The 14,737-nt window shown below is 32.1% G+C and overlaps 1 protein-coding gene across 1 annotated transcript in view; it reads right to left on the bottom strand.

Annotated features, from left to right (window-relative positions):
* Positions 1-12,589: 12,589 nt before the first annotated feature.
* The window catches only part of LOC133806841 (myosin-12-like), a 52,847-nt gene continuing 50,699 nt past the window's right edge, over positions 12,590-14,737 (bottom strand). The window contains 8 exon segments of the mRNA XM_062244928.1: positions 12,590-12,613; positions 12,755-12,904; positions 13,244-13,291; positions 13,366-13,477; positions 13,645-13,746; positions 13,831-13,970; positions 14,146-14,361; positions 14,600-14,698. Coding sequence (XP_062100912.1) covers positions 12,590-12,613; positions 12,755-12,904; positions 13,244-13,291; positions 13,366-13,477; positions 13,645-13,746; positions 13,831-13,970; positions 14,146-14,361; positions 14,600-14,698 — 891 coding nt within the window.

The following is a 14,737-nucleotide window of genomic DNA, read 5'->3' as shown; positions in this document are numbered from 1 at the left end:
TTGAAAAGGAGTGAAATCAAGAAATCTGGAACAGGAGTCGCAACTTGGACCATCAAGTTGCGGCGCGCATGAAGACAGAGGCAAATCAGCAAAGGGAATTAAAAACAGGCGGGTCGCGACTTGGTCTATCAAGTTACAGCGCCTGAACTTCCAGAGAAGTAATGAATTGGTAGAAAAAGACACAGGCTGCGATTCAAGAATGGCCAAGTCGCAACCCACCTCACCAAAAAGAGAAAAAATGTGTGTTTAAGTATGATTTTTAGGTCATTTGTGGGAGAGGTTCTTGGATGACGGGATTAGTAGCTGTTTATCTGTAATGACCCAACTACTCTAGACTTTGGACCATTAATGAAAACTACACATAGACCCTAATCCTTAACAGAGCTTACAAGTGAAAAGATCATAACTTTATTAAAAACTCGTAAAAACAAATGTTAAACTTACATAAACTCAAAGTAGGATATGGGATCCCATTGTTTTAAAAAAACATAACTTAATTGTAATAAAAAAAAATTACATAAATAGGTGCAGAAAAATACACATAAACCATAAATAAAGACTTCATCCTCGAAATCGAAACTCTCGACTCCTTGAATCCATTCCGCCTCAATACACATTCCCCAAGCATCCAAGAACCCTTCCCGCCACTATAGCTATTTTCCTGCACATATAAACATAAAAGGAATGAGCCTAATGCCCAGCAAGGAAAATCTAACATATAGCCTTATACATAAAAATTCATAATGCAACATAAAAACATACCATAACACTTATGTCACATACATACTATAATGGCCATTATTACTTGGGGTCCCATAAACTAAACAAGTCATATGCCCATTAGATTAGTGGGGTCTTACTAGCTAAGCAAGTCATATGCCCATAAACTATTTGGGGCTTGATAGTTGTATAGGTCATATGCCCAAGTCTACAAGCATACTTAACATAGCATTTTACATAACACATATTCATAAGATAACATATAAAATCATATAACACATAAGTCCTATCCTATTTTGCTTACCAAAATAACCGGGATATGAGAACTGATTTGGGACCTTGGAACACTCCCAAAAACCATTTATAATATGGTGAGTATATTGAAGAAAAGGGATGAAAGTGAAAAAGGAACTATGCTATCAAAATATACTTACCAAAAACCTTGTGCTTAAGAACTTGGATTTCCTAACCAAGAATAAGAATAAGGTTAGAATGAGTAGAAGACTATGAGAATTTTAAAGAACATAATACAGAAATGGACTAGAGTTTGGAAATACCTTGAAGACTTATATGACTAATCTAAACCTTGAACCGAAATGTGAATATCCTTACTTCCCCAAGTGTTTGTTAAGCTTATAGTGATCAAGCTTATGATCCCCAACCCAAGTGTTTACACTCTCACAATAACCTAGCAATTTGCAGCCTCTGAACTTAGAGTAATAGATGAATAAATGGCTGGGTACTAGGTCCTATTTATAGAGTTTAGGAATGAAGAGATCTTCATTTAACTTGAATAAAAATAATGGCCTTTTAAGTGAAAAACATTTGAATTATCATTCAGCAGAGGCTGAAGACTCGTTCAAAAAGATGCTGGACTTATTAAGAGGTTGAAGGTTTGAATGGAGAACATTTTTGAAAACTATCAAAATATGCTGAGAGAGGCGATATATCGCCTAGGCCAGTATGCTCGAGGCAATCATGCAACGTTTCGTGTTTTTCGTATCTTCGTGCTGCGATATATCGCCCCCTATAGCTGCGATATATCGGCATACGCTGAATATTTAAACACGAAATTACACATTTTTAGCTTAATTTAAATTGAGTAAACAACCTTGACTAAGCCTTCTAACGTTTTCAAAGCTACTGACTGACCCTAGGGTATTCAAATTTTAACCTTAATAGATTTATTCCCCAAAAATACTTAATCATTATTAAATATACACATGACATGTGCTATTATCTTATTGGGTCTTATCTAAACCTTATAATATAATAAATATTACCCTCAATATCAGTCATATTAATCAAACCTTAGGTTAAAATTAATATTCTTAAACTATAGGTTAAAATTAGAAAATCTACAAGTGTTACTATGAGTGTCCAAATAAATCCCGGTCTGAACCAAAAATCCACAGTCATAAAGATAATACTATTATTACTATAATACTACTATCTAACTTAGCTAAGTAAAGTTCTTTGGACTCTACATTATCTGTAATTATTTATTTTTCTTCAGTTTTCTCTCAGTTTTTAGTAGTTTAATTCTATGTTTCTGAACATTTATTTTATTGTTTTACTCATGCCTATTATGAATTAAACATCTATTATAGGGTTTAATGTAGTCACTTGGATATTTGTTAATTTTCTATGAATTTTATATAATTTCTTCTTCTATCCTTTCTCTATATTTTTTGTGCTCAATGCATGTGGATAATTGATCACTATTTACATGATTTATGATTTTGATTCGAGATCCGAGAAGGGAGAGTTGAATATTCCATAATCATATAGACATAAATTGCATATCGGAAGATAGTACCTATAGAGTTTATGTAGTGTTTAGGGTTTCTATGCTTCATGTCTGCTATATGTTTAGGGAAATGGTGGTGTGAAAGGCCATGCTTGGCCGAGTGGTAAGGGAGAGAGAGAGAGGGAATAAGGGGGTCAATCAATGCTAGGGATTGGGTTTCCTTTTGTGTGCCAAGACTTGATTTTGGGAGAGGGAATCAAGGGAAGGTTAATGCTCCTAATTGAGAACTTTCCCATTCTCACTAGGCTAGGGTTCTCACCTTTTATGAGGAATAAAAAGAAAAATACATGAGCATTGCGACTCATTGTGGTCAACTGCTAGAGAGATAATGAGAGTGCATGAGAGAGAGGAGAAGAGAGAGAGAGAGAGAGAGCTCAGCTAGAGAGAGAAGGAGAAGAAGAAAGGAAGACAGAAGAAGAGGAATAAGGGATTTCGAAAATCCCTAGTGGTAAGCATTCAAATCATAGTGTTATTTTCATTATTTTTCTTCTTCTTAATTATAAGAGAAAGTTGTGTTTTCTTTGATTGTTGATTTCGAAAATCCCTTGGGGTGTATCAAGAAGAGGTTTTTGTTTTTAGTTGTTAATCCCTATAATGGAGGCAATGGAACCCCTAACCATATCCTTTGTTTTATTGTTGTTCTAAGTTCTTTGAATATGACTATAACATATTGACAATATTGTTTTGATTTTTGTTTTTCTACATGTGTTGATGATTGTTCTCCATGTTTTCATCAAATCCATAGAACCATGCTAAGGATTTTTCTTATTGGTTTGGAGGGTTGGTTATTTCTTGATCCTATGAGGGTTTCGATTAGGGTCATGGTCTTTATGCTACTGTTAAATCTTAGTTTTATCTTGTTCTTAGTGTAGAATTATTAGGAGTGGTTCACTGTTTTGTGTTTTCTCTATGTCTAGATAATGCATGTGAGGTTGATTTTATTTTAATTGATTTTCTATCAACTTGTTCATGTTAATGGAAATAGGAACATGGTAGGGTTTCGTGAAAATCTTTAAGAGTTTTTATTTTTATTCTTGAAAGATTAATATGGGCATTTTGTTGTTCTTTAGAGCATGATGTTTTGTGAAGTGTTATACCATATATTTAGCCTTGGTGTGCTTAAAGATTGAGTTTGAAAATTTGTTTCTCTTTGTTATTGAATTTAGAAGCCATTTTGTATGATGTGCCTATTTGTAATATTCTTGGGGATAGTGTGATTGGAGTAACTTGATTTTGGTTATTGATTTGATTTGCATGCTAAATTGTCATATTAAAATGCATAAAGAATAAAACCATGATAAGTTAATTTGTTGAATTATTGTAAATGATTCTAAGTATTTGTTAGCAATCTAGTTTATGCTTGCTGAATTTTGTTATATATCTAAATTGGTAATTTGTGAATTAATTAGTAAGAAAGCAAGCCATGACTTAAAATTCATATTTTAAAACCAAGACAACAAAAATGGTGATTTTCATATGTTAATTAAGTAATTTCTTCAATCAAGTGCAGTCTATTTTTTTTTTATGCTGTGATGCAAACTAGATATTTCTATAGTTATTAATTTAATTATTAAGAGGAAATTAATATAATAAAATGGTTGCTGGAATTTTTTTTAGTTTCTTGAAAGAAAGTTTCTTTAGAATTAAAAATATAAGGTACGAGCTCAAATATTTTATGCCTTAGATTTTATACATGAAAAATATAAATTTTCACACATTACATATGTATTTTCCCATTTATATTTGTGCAATGTATTTAAAAAAAATTATTTAAGTAAGAATTATATTAAAATGGGACTAAGGAGTTTATTTAAGTAACTAGGAGTATAAATTGGATTTTTTTCAACTTATTTTAAAAATTTATGACTTAGATGTAAAATGTGGTGATCTCAAAGTCTTAAATTGTTAAAAGGTTAAATTATTTATTTATTCTAATTATTAAATTAGAATCATTGATAAAGAAAATGAGTATAAATATATATATATATATATTATTAACAATTAATTAATTATGTTAAATTAATTATTTTATGAGAAATAGAAAAGTTGTCGTATTTTATCTTTATTTAAAATAATAATTGAGATTTTATTATTTTAAAACAAATGTGATTTAGGTGCCAATTCAATAAATAATTTTGTGAAATAAAACCTAGAATAAAATCTTATGACTTAAAGAGGTAATATGATAATATTAACAATTGGTAAACTAATTCTTGCTAATTTTTTAAGAAAGTGGCAATAAAATGAACACGTAGAATCTATCATCTTCAATGCTAATTTTAAAAAACATCCCATGTATACATGTTACATGCAAGTTTACTTTTACGCGCAAATACATGTCATTTAATCAAATCCATGATTCCTAATTTGAAATCCTTGAGAATTACTTAGTAGAATTGACATTATTCTTTTATGATTCTATGTGATGTGGTTGTATGAATAGAGTTACGGTGCAACTTATGCCATGTGTGCATGACCCATGAACTCGTGGGGTATGTATGTTGGACATGTGTAATCTTACATGATTTTAAGACGAACGTTTGATTGTGATTTTAGGCTCGTTGTGAAGTACGCCACACTTTATTTTTGCTTAGACTCGAGGTAAGGAAGTTAGCAAGAATTTTCTATGAATTATGTTATGAATGGTATGAACTATTATATTGCAAAAGTTATAGCATTATGGAAAGTATAAGTTATGGTAAGCTAAAGTGTTATGAAAAGTATGAGTTACTGTGTTATGTTATGGATTGTTGTATGTCTGCTTGTATGTTGTATGAAAAAGCAGTAGGTTGTTAACGTGTTGAACGTGACACAACGAATGAGTTACTAAAGATATGGCGTAACTCATAGAGCGGACACGGCGAGGTTATTCGAGGACCAGAGTTCTTGTTTACCTCATAGAAGAGGTCTTACCGATTTATGCTTTTGCTAGTTACCTCACAATTTGACATGGACAATAGGGGTGCCATGTTAGCATGAAGTATGAAGTATGATCATGATTATAAATATGATACGATATGATTATGAAATGAATATGATATGGTTATCCTATGAGTTTTAGGCTATGTATGTAGTTTTCCTTGTGTTTTTTAAAACTATTGTATTTGTTTGCACTTCCTTACGCGATGTGTCCTATGAGCGATTAACAATCAAGATGGGCACCAAGAAAGATTATGAACATATATATTATGGTTTATGTTTCATCTATGTCAATGGGACTTATTATTTTTATTTATATTTTTTTAGATTGTATAAAGACACTACATTTTTATTTTAAAACCTTTAGGTTCAAATTGCATGTTTTATTAAGGCTCCACTGAACATTTTCTCTAAAATGGTTTTTTTCTAATAAATATTAATTGAGTGACATTTCTACAAAGTAAACAGATTAGGGCATTCTTACCGCTTCAATGGTTGAATCTACAATACTGGATTGTTTAATACTTCACTAGACTACAACTCCTCCACCAAGAGTGAACACTAATCCATATGTCGACTCATGAATGTTTTTGTCTGATTGGAAATCAAAATCAATGTATCAGGTAGGGCTTAACTCACCTCCTAAATATTCAAGCTTATAATCTCTCGTTCTCTGAAGATTCTTAAGAATGTACTTTGCTACAATCCAGTGTTCCAAACAAAGAATTGATTGATAATGATTTACAATCCCCACTACATAGCATATGTTGGGCCTAGTACACAACATAGCATACATAAGACTCCCAACAGCTGAAGCATATGGATACTTTCTCATGTCCTCTTCTTCCTAAGGTGCCTTTGGACATCGCTCTTTGGAAAGAGTAATTCCATTTATGGTCCGTAACTGACCTTTGTTTGAATTCTCCATAGAGAACCTTTCAAGCACATTATCTATATAATTAGCATGAGAATGCGCCAAGAGCTTGTTCTTCCTATCCCTATGAATTTGGATTCCCAGAACATAGCTCGCTTTGCCCAAATATTTCATTTGGAACTTTTCATCTAACCAATTCTTCACGTTTGACAGTGTCTCTACATCGTTGCCAATGAGGAGAATGTCATCCACATAAAGATCTAAGAAAATGACCACTTTACCATTGACATATTTATATAAACATACTTCGTCGACATTCTGTTTGAAGCCATTTGTATTAATTGTCTCATCAAATGTGATATTCCAAGATCTAGATGCTTGGTTCAATCCATAAATGGATTTTAACAATTTGCACATCCTATGATCTTTCCCTTTAGGAGTGACAAACGATAGGGTATGGGTAGGGTATGCCTATTCCACGATCCTACCCTATAAAAAAAGTTCTACCCATACCCTACACTATTACCTTATAATTTTTTGCAGGTAGGGTACGGGTATTACCCTAACAGATATAGGGTACCCATGGGTAACCCTACCCTAATAAAATTTTAAATAAAAAGAATTGAACAAAAAAATCAATATAGTATTCTTATAAAATTAAATGAAATACAACATGATTAGGTATTAAAAATAGTAAATACCAATAAGTCATTATTTATACTTATAAAATTAACAAGAATATAATATAATGTGATAGAGATTGTAAAAGTTAATATGAAATATTATCTTTATTTATACTTGTATAGTCAATAAAAATATAACATAATGTGTTAAAGATCATAAATATTAATGTGATACATTCTATTTAGAATAAGTACATAGTATATAATAATTGAGTTTCTAAATTTAAATCATTAAGTATTTATTAATTTATAGAGTATAAATTATATTTAAAAAATTTATATTAATTATTTATAATATATTATATGACATGTATTTATATTTATAAGATATACCAATGTTTCTACATATTTATATTTATATGACATGTATTTATATTTATCTTATAAAAATTTATTTTTTATATTTTTAAAATTATAATAAAATTTTAAATATATTCATATAAATTTACATACATACATGTAAATAACTATAACTAATTATTCACATATAATCAGGCAGGGTCGAGTAGGGTAGTAGGGTTGGGTACACATATACCCGTACCCTACCCTATACCTGCATTGGGTACATGTTTTATACCCTCACCCTACCGTAAGCCCTAATTTATCGGGTAATACCCTACCCATCAGTGTATGGTACCCATGAGTAAACAGTTTCCGGGTAAAATTGCCATCCCTATTCCCCTTTCTTAACAAACCCTTCTGGTTGTACCATATAGATACTTTCATTAAGATAGTCATTGAGGAAAGCTATCTTGATGTCCATCTACCATATCTCATAATCATAGGTGGCAGCTATGGATAAGATGATGCGTATGGATTTTAGCATGGCCACAAGAGGAAATGTTTCTTCATAATCAATACCCTCTCTGTGTGTGTAACCTTTGGCTACTAGGGTCGCTTTGAAAGTCTGTACTTTCACATCTACACCTCTTTTCTTCTTGAAGATCCACTTGCAACCAATGGGCCTGACATCTTCAGGTGGGTCTACAAGTTCCCAGATAGAATTGGAATACATCGATTCCATTTCTTTGTTCATGGCCACTTGCCATTTATCCTTTTCAAGATCAACCATTGCCTCTTTGAAGGTCAATGGGTCATCCTTGTCTGTGTTAGAGACAAGGACATGTACCTCATGTTCATAGTGAATAGGTTATGTAACACCCTGGTTACTCTAGGACCGTTACTGTGGACTTTTAACAGTGCTTAACTTGCTAAACGAGTCATTTGATTATAAACGTGCATCTAGATGTCATTAATAGGCCAGGGTGAAAAATCACGCACTACAAGAAAAAAAGCTTTTAATAACACCGAAAATGTGTTATCAAAACATACGATAACACTTTTTGATGTGTTAAGACCGACTATGTTATCGGAGGTCAGGGTACTTTACATAACACTTTCTCAGTGTTATACAGATGTGTTATTGTACTGTCAACGATAACACAATTTCTGTGTTATTTTAATATATAGATAAGTGTTTAATTATGTTATTTATAGTCGATTATATAACACTTTTTTTGTGTTATACTACACTTTAGTATCACACTCTTTTTGTGTTATACTACACTTTAGTATAACACATTTTTTGTGTTATACTACACTTTAGTATAACACATGTGTTATATTAGCTTAGAGAAACATAATATTTTTTTACTTACACAAAACTAGGAAAACAAATATGAAAGTTAAAGCCAAATAAGGTAACATAAATAGATTTTTATTAATTACTCAAATGTAATTACAATATTTTGTCTACTAGTCTAGGCTTAAGAAATCATATTACAACATAATTTATGCCCAATTCAGATTCCTTTATCACTAAATACAAAACAAGAAATGTATACAAAAATTAGTGAAATACATTCTTCAATTCTAAAGGCCTCAACTACATATGTTTTCAAGAATTGCTCCAAAGAAATCATCCTAATATACCCGCACATTGTAAAAAAAAAGTTTGTTTATTATTAAGAACATACCTCCATATATCCTCACCTAATGGGGAAAAAAGGTCATTAACAGTTAACAATAAAATATTAAAATTAAACAGATAAAATCTAATTGCATTCACTGTAAACAACAACTAATACAATGCAACTTACAAAATAAATTACAAACTAAGAAAACTTAACCCCACAAAACAGGCGGAAAGAAAATGGGATGTCTTAAAGGAACAATAAATAAAAATTCAAAATCTTAAACAAGTTAGAAAATACTTTAAAATCTTGAAATCATGACATACCAAGAATCTTATATCCAGTAGCAAGAGTATTCAAAGCAACTTTTCTAATTTCACCATCTCTTTCTGTTGTCAAGCTTGCAACAATTTGCAAGGATTTTAACTGCCCACTAATCTGTCAAGAGAATAGATGTTAGCGTCCTCTATTTCAATTGCAGCAAGTTGGGAGGGTGGAGACAACACAAACAAATTTTACCTCAGCTCCATGATTATCTACTATACACCCAACAAGGTCGGCACATTCTATTCGTGTACGGTTATTTTTTGAACGCAAACCCTCCAAAATATAAGGGAAGCTTTTGCAGCAGAATATGTCTGCACAATTTGTTTGGTTTGCTCTCGTATTTTTTCCCGTAATTTCTCAATGTTATGGCCCATTTGCATGAAAATACAGAGTCAGCAATTTCAGTGATGGGGATAAAACCTACTTTACTATCCAGTGTGAAAAGACACACACACACACAAAAGAAAAATACATCATAGTGCATGAAAAGTGCAGGTTTAACATCAGAAAGAAACCCTTTAATATCTACAAAAGAAAAGGGGTGGGAGGGAGTTACAAATTAATTATAAAAAAAAATCAATGTTTGGGAGCAGTTCAACTAAATATTTAAAAGGAAATTGAGGTGTGTGGACAATTCAAATAAAATGAGTATCAACCTAGGCCGACAAATTTATGCAAAACACCCAAAAGCTTGACAGAAGAATTTCTAGTAGCAGTTGCACTTGACTGCAGTCCAGTATCTTTACAAAAATCAATTAAATCCTGTAAAACAAAATATATCAATTCCTTTAATAGCTGAATATGGTAATTATTAACTAACAGTTAGACAAAGCAAAAAAAAAAAGGGCCCAAATATAACTCCAAACCTTAAGTTTCAAATGTGAGATGCCAAAATCTTCCACTACTGAAATAATCCACAGTAGCCCCTCGCTAAGAACCTTGGGATTCTTGTGCTCTTTCAGTATCTTGTAAAGCTACAATACAAAGAATTCCTTGACTTTTATTGGATTATAAAAATAAAAAAAGCAATCAAAGAAAAGATATACAAGTTCCAATCAATTTAGAACCTAATATGTTTCATCCCTGCTTCAGAAGTTCACAAGAGAAGTGCAAACAAACTTCTCTACAGAAATGATTTAAATGTAAGACTTACTCTTTCAAAAATAAATCCAGGACCTACAGCTTCACAAAAAGTAGTAAGGCACTTCATGGCATGAGCACGAGTCTTAATGTCAGCGACACACTCACTTATACCTGTCAATTCAGGAATAATGACAAGCAAAAATAAGGAACTATCAAATCAATCACAAAACAACTAAGAAGCCAAATACGCGTGCAAAAGAGATCACGCAATTTTAAGCAAACAAATCCCAGCTCCAAACTTGTGATCAACCAAAACCAAGGAACACTTACCCAGAAGGCAAAGAACTACACACTTCTTAGGAAATTTGGTTGACGAAGAGGCTATGAAAGTAACAACTTCAATAACCTGCTGCTGAACCTGCACTATTCAAACTCCATGCCTTAAATAACTATCTTCACAGCCAAAAATATCCACAAAGGTAAAAAAGACAGATATCTGCAGCAATGAAACCTTTAAACATGCAAACACCATCACAGACTAAAAGATTGATTTATCTCAATATTCACACTACCAATACATTCTAGAGGAGTCCATTAAAGTAGTTGTTGTTTTCCTTATCCAACACTACACTAGTTGGTAGTATTTAGCTATTGGAAGTTCCTTAGAACAAGTTGGACTGAAGCAGTATTTGGCATGTTCAAGGTCAGTTTTTGGCCTTTGATTGTGTTTTTTGTCTTTGAGATTTAGCTTGAAGTGAGATAAGGTAATGTAGAATATTATGTTATTCTGGCTTGTTCTATGTTTGATGGTTTGCCTTTTGTGTTTTTAGCACCTTCTAAGAAGAGCTTCGCTGACAGAATGCTTTATAAAAACTTATGAAACATTATTTATAAACTTTAAATCTGAATGCTTGTTTTCAGCAAATTAACTTGCTAATTTTATTTATGAACTCTTTCAGGAAAGCCTGAAGTAAATTTAGTGTCAGGCAAGTTTCACAGTTGTTCAAATTTAGTGTTCACTGTTGTGTAACAAGTTTTTAATCTGTTTAATATGATTTCTTTTATGATTTTACTGTTGGAAACATGATTAAATCTGGTTTCAATTACAGTTTCTCCTATGTTTTTACTGTTGGCAACATGATTTAAGGTTGTTTCAACTTTCATTTTCAATAGCAATCATTTCAGATTATCAATCATAATGGTTTATTTTTATTTAAATAAGAATTTGGCAAGAGAAATTTCTCAAGAATATGTTACTACAAGTTCAAAATCTATTCTGTCAATGTACTCATTGTTTGTTGATAAATTACTGAAGAAATCGATGCATAAAAATAAAGAGAAAGAAAATGAGTTGTTTGATAAAATGAAAAAATAAAGAGAAAAGAAAAATAAGAGAAAAAATTGAGGGATACCCGCTAAATTTTTTCTCCTCTGCTTTCACTCTTCTCATCAATAAATCTATTTAGATCCTGCACCAAGTCATTAAATACATAGTCAAATCACTGCATATTCAAACCCAGCCAACAGGTTGTGTGCAATTTCAAATGTTAAATAACAATTGTCAAATCCCTGCATATTCAAATCCCTTCATATGCTTTATAAAGACTTCAGTTCATGCTAGCAGAAAACCAACATGGAAGCAGACATTTATATTGGTTTTGGTACTAAATCTATCCCAGAACAGAGTAAAAGTTCTTGCCACAACTTTCATTTGTTATCTTGAAAGAAAAATAGTTTATAGGTTAATGAAAATATTATAATCAATGTGCCAACTCATCTACCAGAATTATTGTGGGGAATAAACTCACTTACATGCCTGCTTAAAGCATGTATGTGTGTGTATATGTGTAATTATCTGTGTACTAGTTTCTCATACCGCAGCACACAAATTACTTTTCTTCTCTTCATTGCAAAACAAGAAATATATGGGGTCCTTTTATCTACTGACCAAACAAGACATAGGGAATAGTAAACAGAGCAGTGTTGTAAATATAGTGTTGCGTTATTCGTAGACATTATACTTATGACAGAGCAGCTACTAGTTATTTTCATGGGTTTTTTTGGCTATAACAGCACTAGAAGACCCTTCATGGAAGAAAGAAGTGTCCTCAACCATGTATTTAAACATCATTTTTAACAAAAACAAGTGTCGTATATCTCACAATTCAATGCCAAATTAAGACGCATACAAAGTCAAATTAAGAAAGGATTCAAGGCCAAGAATCCCATTTACTCATTTACAAGCAATTACTCATATATCTCATTGAAGCATTTTGTCAAACACCTTTAATGCATTATTTAAAGCTTAGTAATATATACTTTAAAACAGCAAGCAAGTCCAGATACGTCCTATATTCACTCTTTCTCTCTCTTTCTCTATATATATATAAAATTAATATTGAATGTTTCTCTACATTTTACTTACATGGTTCTCAGACAAAATACCCAATGTTTGGTCTAATTCATTGACAATGCTTCGCCAGTGTACATTTGATGCTTGCTGTTTTGCTACTATGTTTGAATGGATATTTCTAGATGACCCCCTAATTGATCTTGCTCTTATAGATCTTGGTGCCTGCATAATTAGTGGTTAAAATTATACTTAAATACAGGTGCAAAATCATGAGTAAAATGAATAAAGTATTCAGATATGTACATGTTTGTGTATAGAATGCTTACTTGAATGCACAAGTTTAAGAATGAGCTAATCTTGACTTTCCTCTTTACATAATTGTTAGATTAGCTCCTATAACTGATCAGACAAGCATAAGAAAACTAACCTCTTTGAACATTATGCCTGGCATTTTAGTTTTAGTTACACACCTGTTGTCGGTTAGTGAGAGATCGTTCAGGTCACTGATATCAGATATGTATGATTTAGTAATATTTGCAAAAAAAAAAGAGTCATATAAACCTTTGGTTTTTGGAGTTCCTCCTCTATGTGATGGCCATTATCATAAACCTGCACCATCACAGAAAGTCATTGGCAATCTAAAGTTAAGTTATCTCAACACTTTCAAAATCTTGCAGCTTTACCTTGATTGGTGGTTGTGGAATTTTTGAAATAACTTTTTGTTCCAAAACGACTACAGCCTTGCTGCGAAGATTTTCATTCTCTGATTCCAAGTCTACAACCTTACTCTTAAGGCTGGAAAAAGTAGATTATTCAAAATTGTGCAATAGAGTGAATAATTTGTTGTACATTTCAGTGCAACAAGTTGCTCAAATAAATATATCAACCTTAAGACTTGATCAATATTTTTATAAGGAAATCCCCCACACAAGATAATCTGTGCTACATATGTAGATTCTTACTCTTTTAACTCTTCTGACAGGTCTTCATTGGTTGAAGCAACAAGAGCCTGTTGGCTCAGCACCTGATTTTCGGATTCAATGTTGGACAAGTTTGATTCAAGTCTGATGAGTAACAAAAGTTATTAGTTAGTCAACCATAATATCTAGTAAATCTTGTTTGCTAAATATTTTTTCTAGAGTACATACCTTTCAATAGTCTCCTGAAGCTGCCTTGCATTCAGCTGTGCTTCTTCTGCCTCTTTAAGCCTTTCTTCACTTTCTTTCTCCACTTGAGAAAACATTTCCTCGAAATCCTCAAATTTCTTCTTCACCTCACTCAGTTCACCCTGTATGTATTCAAAAATAAAATTAGTTATGTACCTCCACATCACGTACGTGCATAACAAAGTTGCTGCACAAATACGTGTATATGTGTATGTCTGTTTGTGTTCATATTTGTGAACATGTTGGTAAATAAGTAGGAATTTACAGTGTAAAATGACTTTTGTTGTTAGATACTACCTCTAGTTCTTCATTCTGTTTTCTCAGTATTTCTAGTTTAGTATCATCCACTATTGGCACCTCCTTTATGACTGGTGGAGCTTGTTCGATTGCTAACTTTGCTGCTTCTTTCTCATGAATGACTGCAGCATGGGCTTCTTCTAACTTCTCTTGCATTTCATGTAATGTGCTTTGTAACTTGGCAATTTCTTGCCCCTTAGCTTCTTTAAGATCAATCTATTAAACAAAGGTAGGTGGAACTTTATTATTGTGTCATTATAGATTTGTCATTCTCCAACCATTATTTTCATTAATTTTGAGGTAATTAAAAACTCTATGACAGAAAATGTTTAAGAAAATTCAACTTCAAGGTATGTTTTATAGGCAATCAATTAAATTAGTTTGGAATGTTTAACCTGGCTGAGCCTCAATTAAGGCTTATGTTAGTCAAACCAGTAGGAAGAGAGCATATTACCCTCAAATGCTTTTCAAATTCTACTCTCCATGAAAGCTCTTCAACACGCTTCTCCAACTTGTCCTTAGCTTCCTTGAGTGCACCTGTTTCTCTTGCAGCCTGCGGTAGAATATTTTTTCAATCTCTTTTGCAATGCAT

The sequence above is a fragment of the Humulus lupulus genome, chromosome X, assembly GCF_963169125.1.
Source record: "Humulus lupulus chromosome X, drHumLupu1.1, whole genome shotgun sequence".
NCBI classification, from domain to species: Eukaryota; Viridiplantae; Streptophyta; class Magnoliopsida; order Rosales; family Cannabaceae; genus Humulus; species Humulus lupulus.
The sequence above is the reverse complement of the archived record's forward strand: the minus strand, read 5'-3'. Positions and strand labels throughout refer to the sequence as shown.